Below are 16,482 nucleotides of genomic sequence, written 5' to 3'. Positions count from 1 at the left end.
TTAGTATATTAATATATTCAAATTTGAATATAAACTTGATATGAATATTATAATTATTTTACGAGTAGCTAAGTTGTGGATTAACTTTTATTGTCACTCTATATATTTAACCGAAAAAAATTAAAAGGATAATTACAGATTTTTAGAAAGTGTAATGTTCATAAACTTTAATGAATGTTCAACTGTTACATGCTGTAATCTTTCGTCTACTGTTACTCGAATACTGTGTGTGGATAAAATTAAAGAATTTGCAATTGAATTGCAGTCTTTTTTTCTTTATGGTTTATTTGCACACGCAGATATACTTGCGAATGCATCATGATAAACTAATTTAGTGATCAAAAAGTAAGTAAAATAGAAGTATATATTTTCATAAAATAAAAATTCATCACTTTGTACTATATTTTTTGTCATACTTTATTCCTCATATTTCATACTTCATCTTGATCCTATTTTCATTTATATATTTACGGATATCTGACTTTCGCCTTTCTTACTTTGATTTTTAGCAGTGAAGATTATTGGTATATATATAGTTAAATATGAAAAGGCATCATACAATCGCGAAAAGGTTCAAGTCGTTCGATCGGAAAGATCCAATCGCTGCAAAGCTTTGACCGCTTGAATATGCGTTTCGCAAAAATCGCGGAACCAGAAAAAAGGCTAGCTTAGTCAAGAGTTACTAGATCATCGGCTCTCAACATATTTGATTCTCTTTTAAAAAATATTTAGATTTATGTACTCGTTTCACATGGTGCACACGATCGGATTAACATTTTATAGATACGTGTACGTATAACAAATAATAATGTCTCGTAACTGTACGATAATATGCGGTTCTGAGTGGAATTTGACATAAGCATTGTGGATGCGATTAATCGTGATCTCATAGTTTCAAGTACTTAAATGTCGTCAGTTAATTCTGAGTAATACCATTGACAATCTTGTATGTCCAATGTTACATTGTTAATTAACACCACGCCTAAATTAATGCGAAACTGTATTACATAAACATACATTGAAGAAACTTGTGTTAATTATGCTACTTCTACTTAGACATACTTAACAGAAATTATGATAAGTCACTTATTCGTGCATAGAATATTCAACTTTGACAATATTCTTTAACTTTCGCGTGTTCTGCAGTGAGGCTAGCTGTGTTCTGTCTTATTTTGTTAAATTTGTTAATTTTCATATATAGCTAGTCACACAACAGTATACTCATTGATTCTGTGTTATTGCAAAAAAAAACTCTTGAAATTCGATGATGTACTAAATATTCAAAGTGTAATTCACTCTATATTCAAAGAAATTTCTATGATAGGCTGTATATCAATGTTTTGAAGATTCCGTGGAATGTCAATTGAGATAAACAGTTCCATATTATCAGTGCTGATGCTATTGTACTGTCATACTATTCAGATTTTAGCCAATCACCTAATCAAATCATTCCTTTTGTTTTATTATCAACAGGTTCATATACAGTGTACTCTGATATAAAGAGTATTCATGCCTTTTTGTCTGGAGAATTATACAACCAGCAACATGGAGGACTATGCTGTATTATCGGATGTGTCCGTTGTAGATGTTTACGATATTGCTTCGGAAATAGGAAAAGAATGTGAAAATTTGATAGATTCCTTTGGAGTACAATCTGTGACTAATTTAATGCCAAAGGTGATACACGCGTTGGAACTGTTAGAAAGTCTTGCGACTAAAAATGAACGCGAAAACACAATAGTCCAAGAGTTACGTGCGAAGATTTCCCAATTGGAAAGCGCCAAGATTGGCAAAGCTGAAGATAAGCAAAGATTTGAAAAAGTATTTTCTTCAAAACAATTTCAATATATTATTTGTTAAGTTTCTTCTTTATCCGAAATTGTTCAATTGCTGTCTAGGAACTAGAACAAACTGAGGAACATTGGAGACAAGAATCGCGTGACCTAGTGGGAATGGTTACACGATTGCAGGAAGAAAATAGACGCTTAGCAGAGGCACTCCAAGAATCACGTAGTGATAGTCAGTACTGCAGTAAACAAAGTACTAACAACCTATCTTTTATTTACTAACACAATGTTAAAACTATTGTATCAGACAGGGTAAGGTATTTCAAATTAGCATTTCAGGTCTTGGAAAATGAATATTTGATAATAAAGTGAATATCTGGATACTCAGTCCATTAAGGTCACTAAATTTAACGGAACATAAAAGCTATAATGTAATGATTAACTTCTTAAAAATTTATTAAAGTATATAAAGCAGAAGCAAAGTTGCAGATTTTTTATCGCCATGGAGTCGATTCGTTCGACTGTGTGTCGGGTTCTTGCACACCTCTAATAATTTCTAATACCTTACTTTGTACTTACATACATATACATATGTATTATTAATTACACGAATATATTTTCAGCATTTACTGCTAGTCAGGAAGTCGATATACAAGTGTTACAGCATTTAAGATCTATGATAGATAAGCAAAGAGATCAAATTCGAGCAAGAGACAAAGAGTTGGTGCAGAAGAATTCGGAAATAGAAAATGTAAATTGGTACTTATGTTCGTATGTAATTTGATCCAAATAATAATAAAATATGACATTATCGGATATAGTTTAAGAGGCTTTCCTTTTATTTTTGCTTTGCTTTGTCTAATGACAGAACGTGTGTTTTATTCTAACATATTTGGATTTTCTCTGCAGTTAACAGCGCAGGTTGAAAAACTTGGAGTGGTCGGGCGAGAACTGAAACGAAAACAACGTCAAGCGCAGATGCAAGCTCGCGGATTGGTGGAAGAAAGAGCAGATTTTTTGGCCCAGTTGCAAGACCAAAATCGTGAACTGATAAATCTACGAGCTCGTCTTGGTTTAGCGAGAAAGGAAAACGAAGATTTAAGTAAATTACAGGGATATCCAGATCTAACAAACAAGGCTGTTTATGATCTAGACGATCCTGATAGACCAAGGTTTACCACTGCAGAATTGAAAGAAATTTTGCACGAACGAAATGAACTGAAAGCTAGAGTCTCGGACTTAGAAGATGAATTAGAGCTGTATCGACCGAAACCTGATACGTACGTGATTATTTTTAAATTGCGAGTTTGTATTGACATTGCAGTCACTCGCAACAATATTTGGACACTCCTAAAAGCACGATAACTTTTTTAATATCGGACCATATGAGTGGAATTTTTTTAAAAATTAAAACAATTAATTTACTATATGACGTGAAAAAGAAACTTCAAAAAATCGTAATTGGTACTTCCTCTGCAACTCTGACTAATTGAAATTTTTTCCAAATTTCTTTCTCACGTCATGTAGCAAACTAATTGTTCTAACTTCTCAAAAAATTCCAAGTCGTATGGTCCAATATTAAAAAAGGTTTAATGTCTTTTTAGGAGTGTTCGAATATTATTGCGACTGACAGTATATCGTGATTTATTTCTTCTGCAGGATCGAAGAAGATAAAGATGCTCCAGTTCAAGGGCCACTTCCTTACGAACCAGACGATGCACCTTGGAAGAAAACGTCTGAATCTGGGATTCGTAAATTGTAAGTATCTTCAAACATCATCATTTTAATCGCAATAAAGTACATTAAGTAGTATAATTTATTTTCCAGTTTCCGGAAAATATTCTCAGAGTCTAGCAGTAGCTTTTTAGTTGGTAGCAGTCCACGCAGAAGTCTTTCTAGTCTATCAAAGATGGCTCTCTCTGGAAATAGTACATGTGATGAGTCTGTATAATGGCTCTTTTTCCTGACCAACGATTAAGTAACTTGAAACATTTTACAAGAATTGGTTGAACGTAATGTTGTTGGATCAACATACAGTATTTTATTTCTTAACGACGACTACGCATTTACAGTGATCTTTTTTTTTAATCATTTAAAATCAAACAACATTAGGTATTTTAATTAGTTGATACGATTGTAGGCATTTATACGAAAACGACGCATTTAGATACACGCATGCATCAGTATACTTTTATTTACTGTACACAATGAAATGAAACATCATTTGAAAAATGTTTTATTCGTTTTCGACTTATTCCTTGCATGTAGAACAGCCACCTATCTGATTCTTTCGCTAGATCTGCTCACTCTGTACACGTTGATAACAATACATATACTAGCGTCCTTTTCTCTCTCAATAATTTCTGAATTTTATACATGGCCACCATACACCAAACATAAAGGATATCGAAAATCAGGATACAAATTGAAAACAGGTGATTCTATGTAAAACAATATGTTAGAAACATAGAATATGATTTTTTCATCTCAATTTACGAGAAAATTAGGTTCAGATATTTGTCGGGTGTACAAGCATTCAAGTAACTTCTAACTAAATAGTGGTCAAAGTTTAGGCTGACAGAGTGTTATTTTACATGCGAGGTTAATTTCTTTAAAAAGTTGAATATTCTGTTATTTAATTTATTTTTGTGTATAGAATCATCCTCTTTTCAGTCGTATTACAATTTTCGATATATTAAATATCGGATATAATATACAAAGGAAAGTAGTCAAAATAATGAAGTAGTTTTAGTTTTGGAATGCAGTAATATTTTTTAAAAATATTATACACGTCTAATATAAAACGAATGGTTGTAGATAAAATCGAGAAGTTTAATTCTATTTCGTTAAAATTGAGCAATCTCTTATGTATCATATACTAATTTTATCGATGTGTTGAAATATCATAATGTACTAATGTGCAGCATATTTAACATTTTTAGTACCATGAATTATTTACTGTGGAGTGCATAGCAAATGATAATTTTATTTTGAATTATTTACAGTGATATGCACTGTTTCATTTTAAAAAGGTATTTAGTGAAATGAATATGTCATAGTTGAAGACAATTTCTAATATTTTCGAAATTAAATTTTATTTAAGACGCGTTTACAAAATTTGTATGCGTACTGAAATTATTATTGAAATATGCTGACTTGTTGTGTATAGTTCATAATGAAAAACGAATATAGTCATTGTATTGATATAGCTTGTACATAAAAATTAGAAATCGCGTATTTAAATGTATTAGAGTAATATACTTTGAGGAAAAGATCTTAATATATATGAATACTTACTGTAAGAAGTACTTCATGAATCACACATGGTATATGATATGCAGAGTAGTAATTTCTTTAATTACTGCATGAATTCAAATTATGAAAGGAATCAAAATAGGCTTTCCTCCAGCGTTAGTTTCGTACGGGATTGAGGAAGAACACAGACTTATAAACATTACATAAACATATTGTAGATGTAACTGAAGGATCAACACATTAATGTAACATAATCGACAATGATACAATTATTAATTTAATATTAAATTTCACCAATTTAATATAGAGTTTGTAAAATTTTTACAAAATTTTACACCATTTGAATATCCAATACACAAAATGATTCCATACACAAAAAAATTATTTTAAAAATAGTGAACACACGTATAGTTATTTACATAGATTCAGATTTTATAGAATGTATAAGATGATATTAAAACATTAATATTCTAAAAAATCATACTGTAACTTAAGTTACACGTACACTGGAAACATATCTGTAACTTAAGTTATAATTAAGAATTAGTATTATGCGTTTGCAGTCGCGAAACGAAATGATTTTTTCCAACTGTATATCTGTTGAAATCATCATAATTCTGATCCTACTAAAATGTGCCTACTATATAAACATATTCGTATTCAATATTCTATGTTAACGTATTCTCAAAAAAGGAAAAAAATGAAGTAATAAAATATACCTGAAGAATACAGTCTGTTACGCATTCTCAAGGAAAGTTAAATATGTTTGTGGTAATGAAGAACGATTAGGTTTAGAATTCTTCAGAGCATATAATTCCACAATAGTTACTAATGTTTAAAAATAAAACGAAAATCAAACTAAATAAAAATTCTGTATCTCGTATGTAGAACAAAAATTAACAAATTATATTATATTAGTCATATTACTGACTATCGTTAACAGTGTAACAAACACTTAATCATAATTGCTGGTATTACACATATCTAGTTGTGTAGGATGAAATTTATACATGTGCTATATATTACACAGTATTTAACAAATGACAATTTCATTTACACACAACTATATAATGCATACATAATATGTAAAACCAAACATAAGTCGTATCTGCAGTTTACAGTATACAAATAATGAACGTTAATGTTTGTATTTTCTACACAAGTAAAATAACAGTTAAAGTAAAAGACATAGTTTGGATCACCTTTGATATACATATAAACAATATAATATCTATGACTACATAATGGTCAGTAGAGTAAAGTCAACATGGAAGTAGAACTCACTGATTGTGTTACTAATTTTGCTTTAACATTGTTGAACATTAATGACTACTCAAGTATCGTATAAAACGTAGGTTTAAACAAAGAATAATGTAGAAACAAATTATGTGAAGTGCCAAAGAAGACGACAGGTACAGTTAATAAAATAATGTATATATACATATATTCGTGGAAGCAATTTAAATGATTTATTTATAATTTGATCATTTGTTTATATTATTAATTTTATTAGTGATTTCATTAGAATAATTGTAATACTTTTGAATACATTATCACTGTTATTAATACACAGGTTTTGATGCCTTAATACATATAGAACTGAAGTATAGTTTATTGTAATCAGTTCTTTGCAAATAAATGGTCATGTTCTCAAAACCGTTGTTCTTTCAATGCTCACATACAGATCTATATATATATATAAAATCGTCTTTCATACATAAAACAGGAATATACCATTAGCCTCCTTATAGAAAAGTAATTCTAATTTTAAAAATTGTATCTACATCTATAGTGGTACATAACAAGTTAGTTAATTTAAAAATCTATAATGGTGGAACAAAAATATGGCAGACGAGGTAGTATTTAGACAGCTTAATATTTCGATTGTAGAAAACTGGGAGAGCCTAAGTGTCATTTATTCTCAACCAACATCCCATTACACCATTAATACCCTATCCTATTTAATGGAGCCTGTTACAAGCAATCAATTTGTACAGTGTGTCAAAAATTAAAATATTCAAGGCCATACATGTACTAGTCAGGACCATTTCTACAGAATCTTGTTTTTACAATGTATTATCTGGCATAAAAAATACTTTGTGCAGAAGAGACCAAAAATGATAACGAAATTCGAAATACTTTCGTCATTTCAAAACTTATGAGATAAAGTAAGATTTGTAGGGTTCGCATTATTGACTAGGATGCTATAAATCTACGTTGTTCAAATTGGCTGCAGACCCTGTTGGCAAATCTGGTGGTACGAACTTACCAATAGGTTGTATTGCTTGTCGTTGATCAGCTAATTTTCGCATTTCTTGTCTAAGTTTACTTAAAATAGCATGATTTGGTTGATTCACTGCAGCTTTACCTTGTAGCAGCGTAATTTCTTGTTCCAATTGTTTCTTTTCTTTGAAAGATTTTACACTGCGAGATCCATAGAGCCTTAATAAAGAACCCCAAGACTGAATATGGGGATGCATAAGTTGCAGAATTGCTTGGGCTGCGCGTTGCTTACCATCTTTTTTGTTACGACATACCTGAAACAGCGATTAATGATCGAAGCATAATTTTACCAGGAATTTGGGACGATGGCAATTTGAATAAAGTTATCAACATATTTAAAAAAAGGGGCAATCAATCAGGATAATTATGAGCATATTTTTAAATACAAAAATCGATTTTTTCAAAGTTCTAGACTAGAAAATTAATCACTAATTAATTTATAATAAATCTGGCAACTGAAATACAAAATACTGTCTATTGCTTATAAGTTTTAGAATAAGAAGAGCACATTTAGTTCGCATTAATTATGTTTATTTTAGATTAACATGTAACTACTTACAACAGTAGCTTCGTGTTTTCCGACTCGCATTGTGAATTCATTGCGTTGATGCTTTAAAGTATTTACAGAATAGTCGATGTGCATATCTCCCAGTCCATAATTTCGCTGTAGGCATGTAATTAATATAGCATGAGGTGATGGCTCAGTTGTTTTCGCACAAAATTCCGCGACTCGTGGATCCGTTATCGAGATTTCATCGAAAAACGACAAGTCTGCGTCGGAATTTGTTCTGGATGCCTTGATCATTCGACTGCTGTTACCGGAGGTTGCGTCTCCTCCGCTGTCGCCAGAAATTTTATCTTTCATTTGAGGGATTAAGATTTCTAGGGTTTTGCGCGCAGCATTAGCCTTCGCTTGTTTTTTACTGCTACCAAAGCCACTGCCATATTCCATGTCGTTAATGCAAACAACAGCAGAATATGGTGTTGCAGCGTTTTCTGAAATGAATGTTCCTATGTTTTTTCAGATATCTTTCCGGACATATTACAGTTTAAATGTCAGGGGCTTAAGACCGGTATGATTTTGATGCCGGTAACTGCATTAATAAGGCTGTACCGAAACCGATATAATACCGGTATTTTTTCATATTGTGCTACCAGTATAATTCTACATTTCGATAGAAGCACCTGGTTCAAAATATAAGTTATTGTATAAATGTGACGTTTCTTTAACATACCTAATTCCTTAAACTTATAAGTTGGTTGTTTTTTAAGCGCGTGTTGTACATATTCATGGAGTATACAAACATAACTTTTTCCCGAAGGGTTCATTATCCAGTGCTTTGGTGGTCTTTGTCCGCCATTGTCGTCTCCTGTAACACTATTATTACTCCCTGTCACGTTAGAGCTACTAACTGGAAATGTTATTAATTTCGTTCCATCGGGTAAAGTTGGTCGTTCTAATTGTTTACGGTGTTTTTTATTTTTTGTGAACTTTCTTCTTGCTGACCATGACCTGAAGGTGAAACGATAACGATGAACAACAACCTGACATAACTGGGAGGGTAACTGCTGTGAGTTAGAGATATCATTACAAACATACTTACTGAAATCTCATTACTTTAATAGCTTTAAAACGAAAGAGCGATTTACAATAATTTCTTAGTTGTTCACTGTCTAAAGAATGAGCTGCCCGATTTTCTTGAATCGTTTCGATTCTCGCGCTAGGAAGACTACATACTTCTGTGTTTGGATCACGTTCTTTCTCTTTCTGTCTTTCTTCCGCTTCTTCTTGAAGAGCTCTTTTATACTGAAGACAAGGTATAGCACTTACAGGTACTTCATGCTTTCTGACACTGCCTGGTCCAAGGAAATATGGTTTGGCAAGAGTACAAACTCTACTTAGTTTATGAAGATACAAAGGCATCCCACTGTTATGCGTTACTTGCACCCAACCCTCAGGAAGCACATCGAAATGGTTGTGGCCAATTTCTATAAACAGTGTTATTCTGTAGAAATTGAGTGTTTCGTTCTTTCTGTTATTTCATCTTATATGATATTAGAGGTGTGCAAGAACTTTGTTCGGAATCATATGACATATGATATGCGTTACATGATCGGATTTATTTACGTTTTCCATAAAAACAATCAAAAGTATTCACATGCTTACCATCCAAGACAAGTTTTTCTTTTTCTTCGTATGGCACACTATCTTTCTTGTCTTTCCTTTTGCTTTTAAATTCCTCTGGTAAACCTAATAGTAGCATATAATACTCAACTAAAAAATGTTCTCTGCTCCTGTACAATCTATGGTAAGAAGTAGAAAAAAAAGAACAAGTAATCTCTTCTTTTTTTTTTAACTTGATAAACACTTCCATCCATATACTTTATACTTTCATATATTGTACTCTCCATATTTTTTAGAACTTCTATCCCGTAAGCTTTTAACGTGAAAATGTGTAACACATATTGTTCAATAACTGAATTTTTTACTTCATGAGGAATTACCTTCTTCTAACATTGCTTCAATTTCTTCATCAGGTACATCAGAATCCATACTTCCATTTGTATCAGTGTCCATATCCGAACAGTTTTGATCCGGATGACGTTCTAAATCATCCAAAACATCAAAGTGCCTTAAATCGTCTGTGACTGTGATGTTGTCTGTGTTAGATACCATGACACATTTTTCCATAGTAGAACTATTACAAGCAGTTACAGTATCTTCTTCCATTGTTTGACTGCATTGACTCGCATCTGACATTCTATTATGGATATCGTTATTGGTTTCCAACAAATCCTTCATTTCCGACACGGTTTCATTTGTGGAAACTGTGTCTTCCGGTTTCTCTTTGATAACATCTTCTTTCACCTTGTCCATTATTGTATAACAAGGTATCTGCTAAAATACTGTAAGATCTAATAATCAGCGATACATAAGCTCAATATTACAACAGATGTCTAACTTCTTTTATTAGATAAAATATATATATTCATCAACAGTTGACAAGTGTTTGAATACGGCTTAAGAAAGAGATATTCGATATAAAGTGTAAACTCCATACATAATGACTCATAGATTAAATAATATCACACGCGTTGTATGGCCACACCACTTTCACCAATGAGCCCAAAGTCCAATCGATTTGAAACCACTTTGAAAATGGCAACGAAAATTGGACATTTGCATTAGTGTTAGCAGTTTGCGGCCTATTATATATCCATGAGTACATATCACATAACTGATATATTATAGTGTCTGAATATTGTAGAGGTTAGTTGACACAATTCCTTCTGTTATTTAGATGGTTAGCCGAACAGGAACAACATTGAGAAATTGAACCTGTTAACTGGCTTCAATTGCGCTTTGTGTTAAAATAACATCCAGTGTATATCTGATAGAAAGATAATATAGATTGTGTTTAATTTTAATATATCGTCTCAACTTAGTATTTAAAACGAATATAAATATTATACACTACTATAAAAGCTATATAATCGATCGTATTAAAGAAATAAAGTACAATGAAGTCACAATTGTCTAAATTTCATTGTCAAATTCTATCGTGAATAGATTGCAGATTTTATGCATTTCTAACGAGAGTAAACTGATAGCTCAATAAAGCTTGATAATGCTTCAATCTATTATTTATTTTTTGTCTTTGTAAATTAGTTTACAAGAATGTAGATTTACATAACGATCTGCAATCTAATTATCAAAACTATTCCATAGCTTTTATATCAGTGCATAACTGCACAAAATTGTAATATTTAACAATACCAATGATATTCTGCTCATGTAAATTATGATTATGGTTACTATAATAAAATCATTTTTACATGTAACATTTTTTCGAATTAACACAGATCGATATTATCATCAATATCATACAATTCCATAATAGTACCTTTATTAATGTATATGACAATAATGTAACTTCAGTAAACTACTAGCTCTATATAGTACTCCAATAAAATTTTCAAAAATAGGTTAGATGTCATCTACACGAGTAATTTCAATCAGCCGATGTTATTTGTGATAGCCGTTATACAAATCGTTTGTTTCAATTTTATTGAACACATAAGCACAAGCACTATTTAATTATTCTAAACCAACGAATCGGATTTTATTCTGTAATTATAGAGTACACATCTTAGAGCTCAATCAATAAAGACCAGGTTCTATACTGTAAGTAGGAACAAGTGGTAGGGGCAGGATATAGAGGGAGTTCTCCTAAAATATCGATCGCTTATGACGTACAGTTCACAACAAAAGATAGCAAACACAACTTATATTAGGTCTTCGTAATTTGCGCGTAATATTTTCAAGGTATATCTTTGTTGAAAGTTTATTTTTCACACGTCTCCCATGAGGACAGCGCTTCAGCGATCAACGGGCACCCTAACCACCCAAAATCCCTAAATCCCATCACACGGCTACGTGCACAAAAATAAGAAATAAGAGTAAGGAGACCTATCTATATAGTTTGCAATAGTTTGTAAGTGGTTACGAAAAATATGTGGCCAGGTTCGCCAAATGGAATGGCATGGACCTTATCCACACTATCGTCGCCATCTTGAAATTTAGAAATACATGATTATGAGAGGACGTGCAAATATGCAAAATTGAAAGAAAAGTGTTATAAATTTTTTTAAAAATGATTTTTAAAACCTACTGTGTGTACTCGCACAGCTAGTTAAAAGAATTTGTATCACTTTTAATTTCTATCATCAGGTGTCCAAAGCAAGGATCTGCTAGAAAATCCTTAATGGATGACTCCATTAGCAGATACCGGAACGAAACACTCTATCGAGTTAATTTTTTGAAAGACTGCTCTACCTTTATTTATAGTGAATCATTTGGTGTCGTGTCACAATATTAAAACCTAATTGTCACAGCCTAAGACGGTCCCTTGAACTTGAACCACTTATTTTTCTTACACCGTGCCACGATGTAACAACTTTTTCAATGTTTTAGATATTTTAAAAGCAAAAGAAAAATATAATAAGGAAAACACAAAAAACGAAAGCGGAAGAGGAAAGATAAGAAGAAGAGGCTGAGACAGTAGAAACTTGTAAGTTATGTCATGTTGGTGATCATTGTAAAGTTTTTATATCAACCAACAAAAAAGAATAGCTACTATTATTTAAGTACTATGTATGTCGTTATATTTCTCATGTTCATATGAGAAGTGTTATATTACAGTCTCATATTCTCATCTCATATTATAGTGTGAGTGATAAAAAATGTTTCGAGTGTTTGCCAAAATATAGTAGATTCGCAAAACCAATGCATATAAAAGTAGGGGATATTCCAGAAGAATTTGATTTGGATGTAATGCTTTCAAATATTTAAATTATTCGATCAATAGAAACGCTGCAACATTTAATATTTCCTTCTTTTTATTATATCGGGTCTCCAATTAACAGGATGTGTTTCTTCAGTCTGAAAATATTGACAAATAAAGAGGAAATTTTATATGGTTTAATTTTTATAAAATTAACTCATAGATAATAAATTGTACTTACAGCAGTATCATCTTCTTTATAAACTTTAATTGTTTTATCCGCTTCTGTGGTGAGCATTCTAGTACCAGACATGTCAAATGTAATACTAAAAACTCCAGCTTCGCTATCCATTGAACCAGGTTGCACTGGCGCTTGTAAACGTTGAAAATTATACCTTGTAAAGCACATAGAATAGAATTGTTGTAGATATTGAATAATATTACAATTTAAATTAAACAGAATAGAGATTATATAAAATTTACCCAGTTCTCCAGTCCCAAAGGTGCATAGTGCCATTATCTGCACCAGAAACTAAAACACCATCAGCATTTACAGCCAAACAATTAACTATAGCATTGTGACCAGATAAATTTTGTATAAATTTTCCTTCTGGACACTTCCACTGTTTAATATTATCCGGGGATGCTGAGGCAAACATGTATCTAATAAACAGGACAGGTTACATAAATAAACATATCAAGGGTATAGAACATTTTAGTATAAAACATATATGTCTACACGCGCGTGCGCACGCATACGTATACATACAATGATGGATGAAAGGCTACAGCTCTAACACTTTTCTTATGATTCGTTAGAGTAGCTCTGGATTTTCCAGCAGCTAAGTCCCACAACCTTATAGTGCAATCATGACTTCCAGTAACAATCTAGTAAGAGAAAGGGAAGTGTATTAGAATGTTGTAATCTTTAAAAATTTCTACAGTTCTTGGTAAAGAATACCTGTGGTTCTACAGCTTGACAAATAACACTAGCAACTGTATTAGTGTGACCTGCAAGTGTGTGTACATTGGCTTTGGTACGCATATCCCATACTCTTGCAGTGGAATCTCTACCAGCAGTTACTAATACATCTATATTAGGATGTAATGCCATGGAGTACACTGCTGATAAATGACCATGATAATGTCTTATAACCTATAGACAAAAAACAATTACGACTATAAAATCTAAATGGTTATATGTGTATTCCAGATATGTCTATTTACTAACCTTATTATATTCAAGATCCCAACATTTCACTTGTCGATCTTCTCCACAAGAAAATAAGTATGGGTGACGTTGAGAAAATGCTAATCCACGAACACTGCTTATATGTCCAGTCAAAGAAACTTTTAGTTTCCCACTTGCAAGATCCCATATCTACATTATTTATGTGAAAATAGTATCAAGAAAATACATATTATCATAAATATTACAAACCATTTATGTGAGACAAGAGTAAAACTAATTAATGGAGAAGAATATTTAAAGGTAAAAATGATGAAACAACATGAACAAAAAAGTTCATATGAACATATATCCGATATTACCTTGTTTCCGAACTATAGCTATTTATGTCTTTCAGTATTTCTTATGGCTCTATTGACTGCTTCCTTGAATTATTTAGAAGTAATACTTCATTTTTCATGCACGACCTCCTGGTCTGCTATGTAAACACTATTTTGTAATTTGTTTCAATCAGTTTAATACATGTTCTTTGTACTATCATTTAGAAACTTGTATCGAACAATTTTTTATGGAAATTATTAAATTACAAGTATCATACACAAACGATTATAATTCGGAAACAAGGTCATATTGAGTATATGTTTATATGAAGTTTTTTTTGTCATTCTAGCGTATTGAATCCATCCCTGAAGTTATGCCCATATATTTTAAAACACCCAGTATACATACATGTCTAAAAACAAATAAAAATGTCAAGTAAAACAAGTCTTACCTTAATAACTCTATCTGCTGAGCCGGTAGCGAACCATTCGTTTCCTGGTTCAACAGCACAACATCTCACCCAACCGAGATGGCCACTGATAACTCTGTATAATTTCCATGGCGCGTGCCATTTTGGTTTTGCCATAGATGGTGTTTTCTTTTGTGGTATCATTAAGATGTTATTAACAGTATTCCCTCCTGTATTTGTTTGTGTTACAACTCCATTGTTATTGTGTAGTGGATTATAAGATATCATTGCACTATTATTAGTTCCACCAAAGGATTCGTCTATAAATCAAATTCTTATATTTAATAACACTTATAAATGAAATTTATGTAAATATAAACAATTAAAACACGTACCACCAGGTGGTGGAGGATCTGCATTTTCATGTTCATTTTCCATTTTTGATAAATTATTGGTTTTCACTCGCTCCAATATGGGCCCATAACAGTCTTTTGCTTTCAAAGATTTTTTCATTCTTAACCTACATAAACCTAGCATATTATTTCAACACTTTCATTGCTTTTCCTATACGAAATAGTATGTACTTACAAATTAGGATCCACTGGTGGTAAAGTACCTTGATTTGTTAGGAACATGTCATGTGTTCTTTTTAAAGATCTGAAGACAAGAGTATGCACGGAATGTCTTTGAACATCCTATAAAGAAAAAGAACACTATAATACTAGATGGAAAATGAAAAGAGAAAAATTTAGTGTTCCCTTAAAAATTACTATTAACAGTTACTGTAAGATAAGAAATATTGTTTTTACCATTTTCTCCAAAGAATGTTGTCCTCCTTTAAACCAGTGTTTTCCCAGTCAGTGCAGTGATGATATATTGGACGATTTTTCTCGCGTATGCGCGACCAAAACCAGTACTGTATCTACGTTGTGGAGAAAGTAGCGGGGAAGTGTTGTTGGCGGGAAAGTGCCGGAAAAGTCTAAGATGATATACTGTATATTACGTGTATACATATTAAATTGAATATATATAATAATAAATATATAACAAATATAATATATATACATGTTATACATTCATTTTTGAAAATCAAATCATAACAAATTTTGTGAAATTATGAGGGGTAAAGAAGGTATCCCATTTCAGCCAGTTTTATTACTTTACTGATGCCAAAATCGTCGCGCATGCGCGAGAAAAACCGTCCAATATCTCATCAGTGATCCCCACGCTTCCGCCACGGACCGATCACGTGACGTAATGCGCGCACCCAATTCGCGTTGCTTCTGCGTCGTGACTTCCCGGTAGTGGCAGAGAAAGGGTAACTGTATTCTCCTCAATTTCCCGTGTGTGGCGACGGTGTAACCACAAAATACATATGTAACAATTCTGTAATCTGACAAATAAAGCGTACCATAATTTTTTAATATGTGTATTTAGGAACATTAAAACACTGGTAATATATGTCATACGTTTTCTTTATAGCGTAGTAAAGATAATGTATTATTATTTAATGATTGTCTACACACAAGTATATATTTTGAATTTTTGAAATTTATTTAACACATACAGATACACTTAAAATCGTGTTAAAAATATCTTAGCTGTAATTAGGTGAATTATTGCGCAGGTACTATTGTTTTATATTTTACAATATATATCATTTATACAGAAATACCTTGAAGATCTAAAGAAAAGACATAATTATTGCATGTCATGTGTTGGTTGTCGTTAGTAAGTGTATTGAGAAAATTGAGCTTATCAATGTTCGTATATTTTACATGCCATTTACAACATTTGTAACTTTGCAAAGATGTATATGTGCATAGACCTAGAACTATTACATATCTCTTTTACATTTTGTATATTCCATTCAAAGCATTGTTAACTACATGAGTAAATATATAGAGCACCAATAACTATATATCTCAAGGATTCGTCAAGTATCAATAACAG

General features: G+C 31.9%; 3 protein-coding genes and 1 long non-coding RNA gene across 12 annotated transcripts; 2 read left to right on the top strand and 2 right to left on the bottom strand.

The window, feature by feature from the left end:
• The first annotated feature begins 636 nt into the window (after positions 1–636).
• On the top strand, positions 637–4,020 carry Rilpl (Rab interacting lysosomal protein like). 3 transcript variants are annotated; one of them, XM_076788275.1, is made up of 7 exons: positions 637–789; positions 1,474–1,821; positions 1,899–2,019; positions 2,411–2,538; positions 2,697–3,067; positions 3,447–3,545; positions 3,615–4,020. In XM_076788275.1, exons 2-7 carry the CDS (start codon positions 1,510–1,512, stop codon positions 3,736–3,738), a joined length of 1,155 nt encoding a protein of 384 aa, XP_076644390.1. In that variant the 5' UTR covers positions 637–789; positions 1,474–1,509; the 3' UTR covers positions 3,739–4,020. The 3 variants fall into 3 exon arrangements, with proteins under 3 accessions (XP_076644390.1, XP_076644388.1, XP_076644389.1); XM_076788273.1 differs by having other exon boundaries at positions 638–789; positions 1,899–2,040; XM_076788274.1 differs by lacking the exon at positions 637–789 and adding an exon at positions 823–946 and having other exon boundaries at positions 1,899–2,040.
• A 2,509-nt stretch (positions 4,021–6,529) lies between these two features.
• Positions 6,530–11,500, bottom strand: Pasha (microprocessor complex subunit partner of drosha). 6 transcript variants are annotated; one of them, XM_076788264.1, is made up of 7 exons: positions 11,104–11,500; positions 9,831–10,717; positions 9,493–9,576; positions 8,930–9,314; positions 8,561–8,838; positions 7,885–8,321; positions 6,530–7,579 (listed from the first exon to the last, which is right to left on the bottom strand). In XM_076788264.1, exons 2-7 carry the CDS (start codon positions 10,201–10,203, stop codon positions 7,247–7,249), a joined length of 1,890 nt encoding a protein of 629 aa, XP_076644379.1. In that variant the 5' UTR covers positions 10,204–10,717; positions 11,104–11,500; the 3' UTR covers positions 6,530–7,246. The 6 variants fall into 6 exon arrangements, with proteins under 6 accessions (XP_076644379.1, XP_076644382.1, XP_076644381.1 ...); XM_076788267.1 differs by having other exon boundaries at positions 9,831–10,241; positions 11,231–11,500; XM_076788266.1 differs by having other exon boundaries at positions 9,831–10,232; positions 11,231–11,500.
• Positions 11,501–11,673: 173 nt separating this feature from the next.
• On the top strand, positions 11,674–12,375 carry LOC143354294 (uncharacterized). Its single transcript, XR_013082310.1, has 2 exons — positions 11,674–11,786; positions 12,301–12,375. It is a non-coding gene; the product is annotated as an uncharacterized LOC143354294 (long non-coding RNA).
• A 99-nt stretch (positions 12,376–12,474) lies between these two features.
• Positions 12,475–15,471, bottom strand: Tango4 (transport and golgi organization 4). 2 transcript variants are annotated; one of them, XM_076788270.1, is made up of 10 exons: positions 15,339–15,471; positions 15,118–15,224; positions 14,925–15,049; positions 14,572–14,849; positions 13,842–13,991; positions 13,572–13,766; positions 13,380–13,498; positions 13,094–13,273; positions 12,852–13,005; positions 12,475–12,768 (listed from the first exon to the last, which is right to left on the bottom strand). In XM_076788270.1, the coding sequence occupies exons 1-10, from the start codon at positions 15,339–15,341 to the stop codon at positions 12,709–12,711; spliced, it is 1,371 nt and encodes a 456-aa protein (XP_076644385.1). In that variant the 5' UTR covers positions 15,342–15,471; the 3' UTR covers positions 12,475–12,708. The 2 variants fall into 2 exon arrangements, with proteins under 2 accessions (XP_076644385.1, XP_076644387.1); XM_076788272.1 differs by lacking the exon at positions 15,339–15,471 and having other exon boundaries at positions 14,925–15,059; positions 15,118–15,225.
• Positions 15,472–16,482: the final 1,011 nt, after the last annotated feature.

This window comes from Halictus rubicundus, chromosome 5 (genome assembly GCF_050948215.1).
Source record: "Halictus rubicundus isolate RS-2024b chromosome 5, iyHalRubi1_principal, whole genome shotgun sequence".
Taxonomy (NCBI): domain Eukaryota; kingdom Metazoa; phylum Arthropoda; class Insecta; order Hymenoptera; family Halictidae; genus Halictus; species Halictus rubicundus.
This window is presented reverse-complemented; position numbering and strand designations above follow the sequence as displayed.

What these genes read in the sequence shown, in the direction of transcription:
- Rilpl (XM_076788273.1), top strand. Translation starts at nt 1,510, where the DNA reads ATGCCTTTTTGTCTGGAGAATTATACAACCAGCAACATGGAGGACTAT. An exon ending in AGAATTCGGAAATAGAAAAT is followed by an intron (nt 2,539 to 2,696) that starts GTAAATTGGTAC and finishes TTTTCTCTGCAG; the next exon opens with TTAACAGCGCAGGTTGAAAA. An exon ending in GAATCTGGGATTCGTAAATT is followed by an intron (nt 3,546 to 3,614) that starts GTAAGTATCTTC and finishes TTTATTTTCCAG; the next exon opens with TTTCCGGAAAATATTCTCAG.
- Pasha (XM_076788264.1), bottom strand. Translation starts at nt 10,203, where the DNA reads ATGGACAAGGTGAAAGAAGATGTTATCAAAGAGAAACCGGAAGACACA. An exon ending in TTATAAGTTTAAGGAATTAG is followed by an intron (nt 8,322 to 8,560) that starts GTATGTTAAAGA and finishes CATTCATTTCAG; the next exon opens with AAAACGCTGCAACACCATAT. An exon ending in GAAAACACGAAGCTACTGTT is followed by an intron (nt 7,580 to 7,884) that starts GTAAGTAGTTAC and finishes TCGCTGTTTCAG; the next exon opens with GTATGTCGTAACAAAAAAGA.
- Tango4 (XM_076788270.1), bottom strand. An exon ending in GGGATCTTGAATATAATAAG is followed by an intron (nt 13,767 to 13,841) that starts GTTAGTAAATAG and finishes TTTTGTCTATAG; the next exon opens with GTTATAAGACATTATCATGG. An exon ending in GTAGCCTTTCATCCATCATT is followed by an intron (nt 13,274 to 13,379) that starts GTATGTATACGT and finishes CCTGTTTATTAG; the next exon opens with ATACATGTTTGCCTCAGCAT.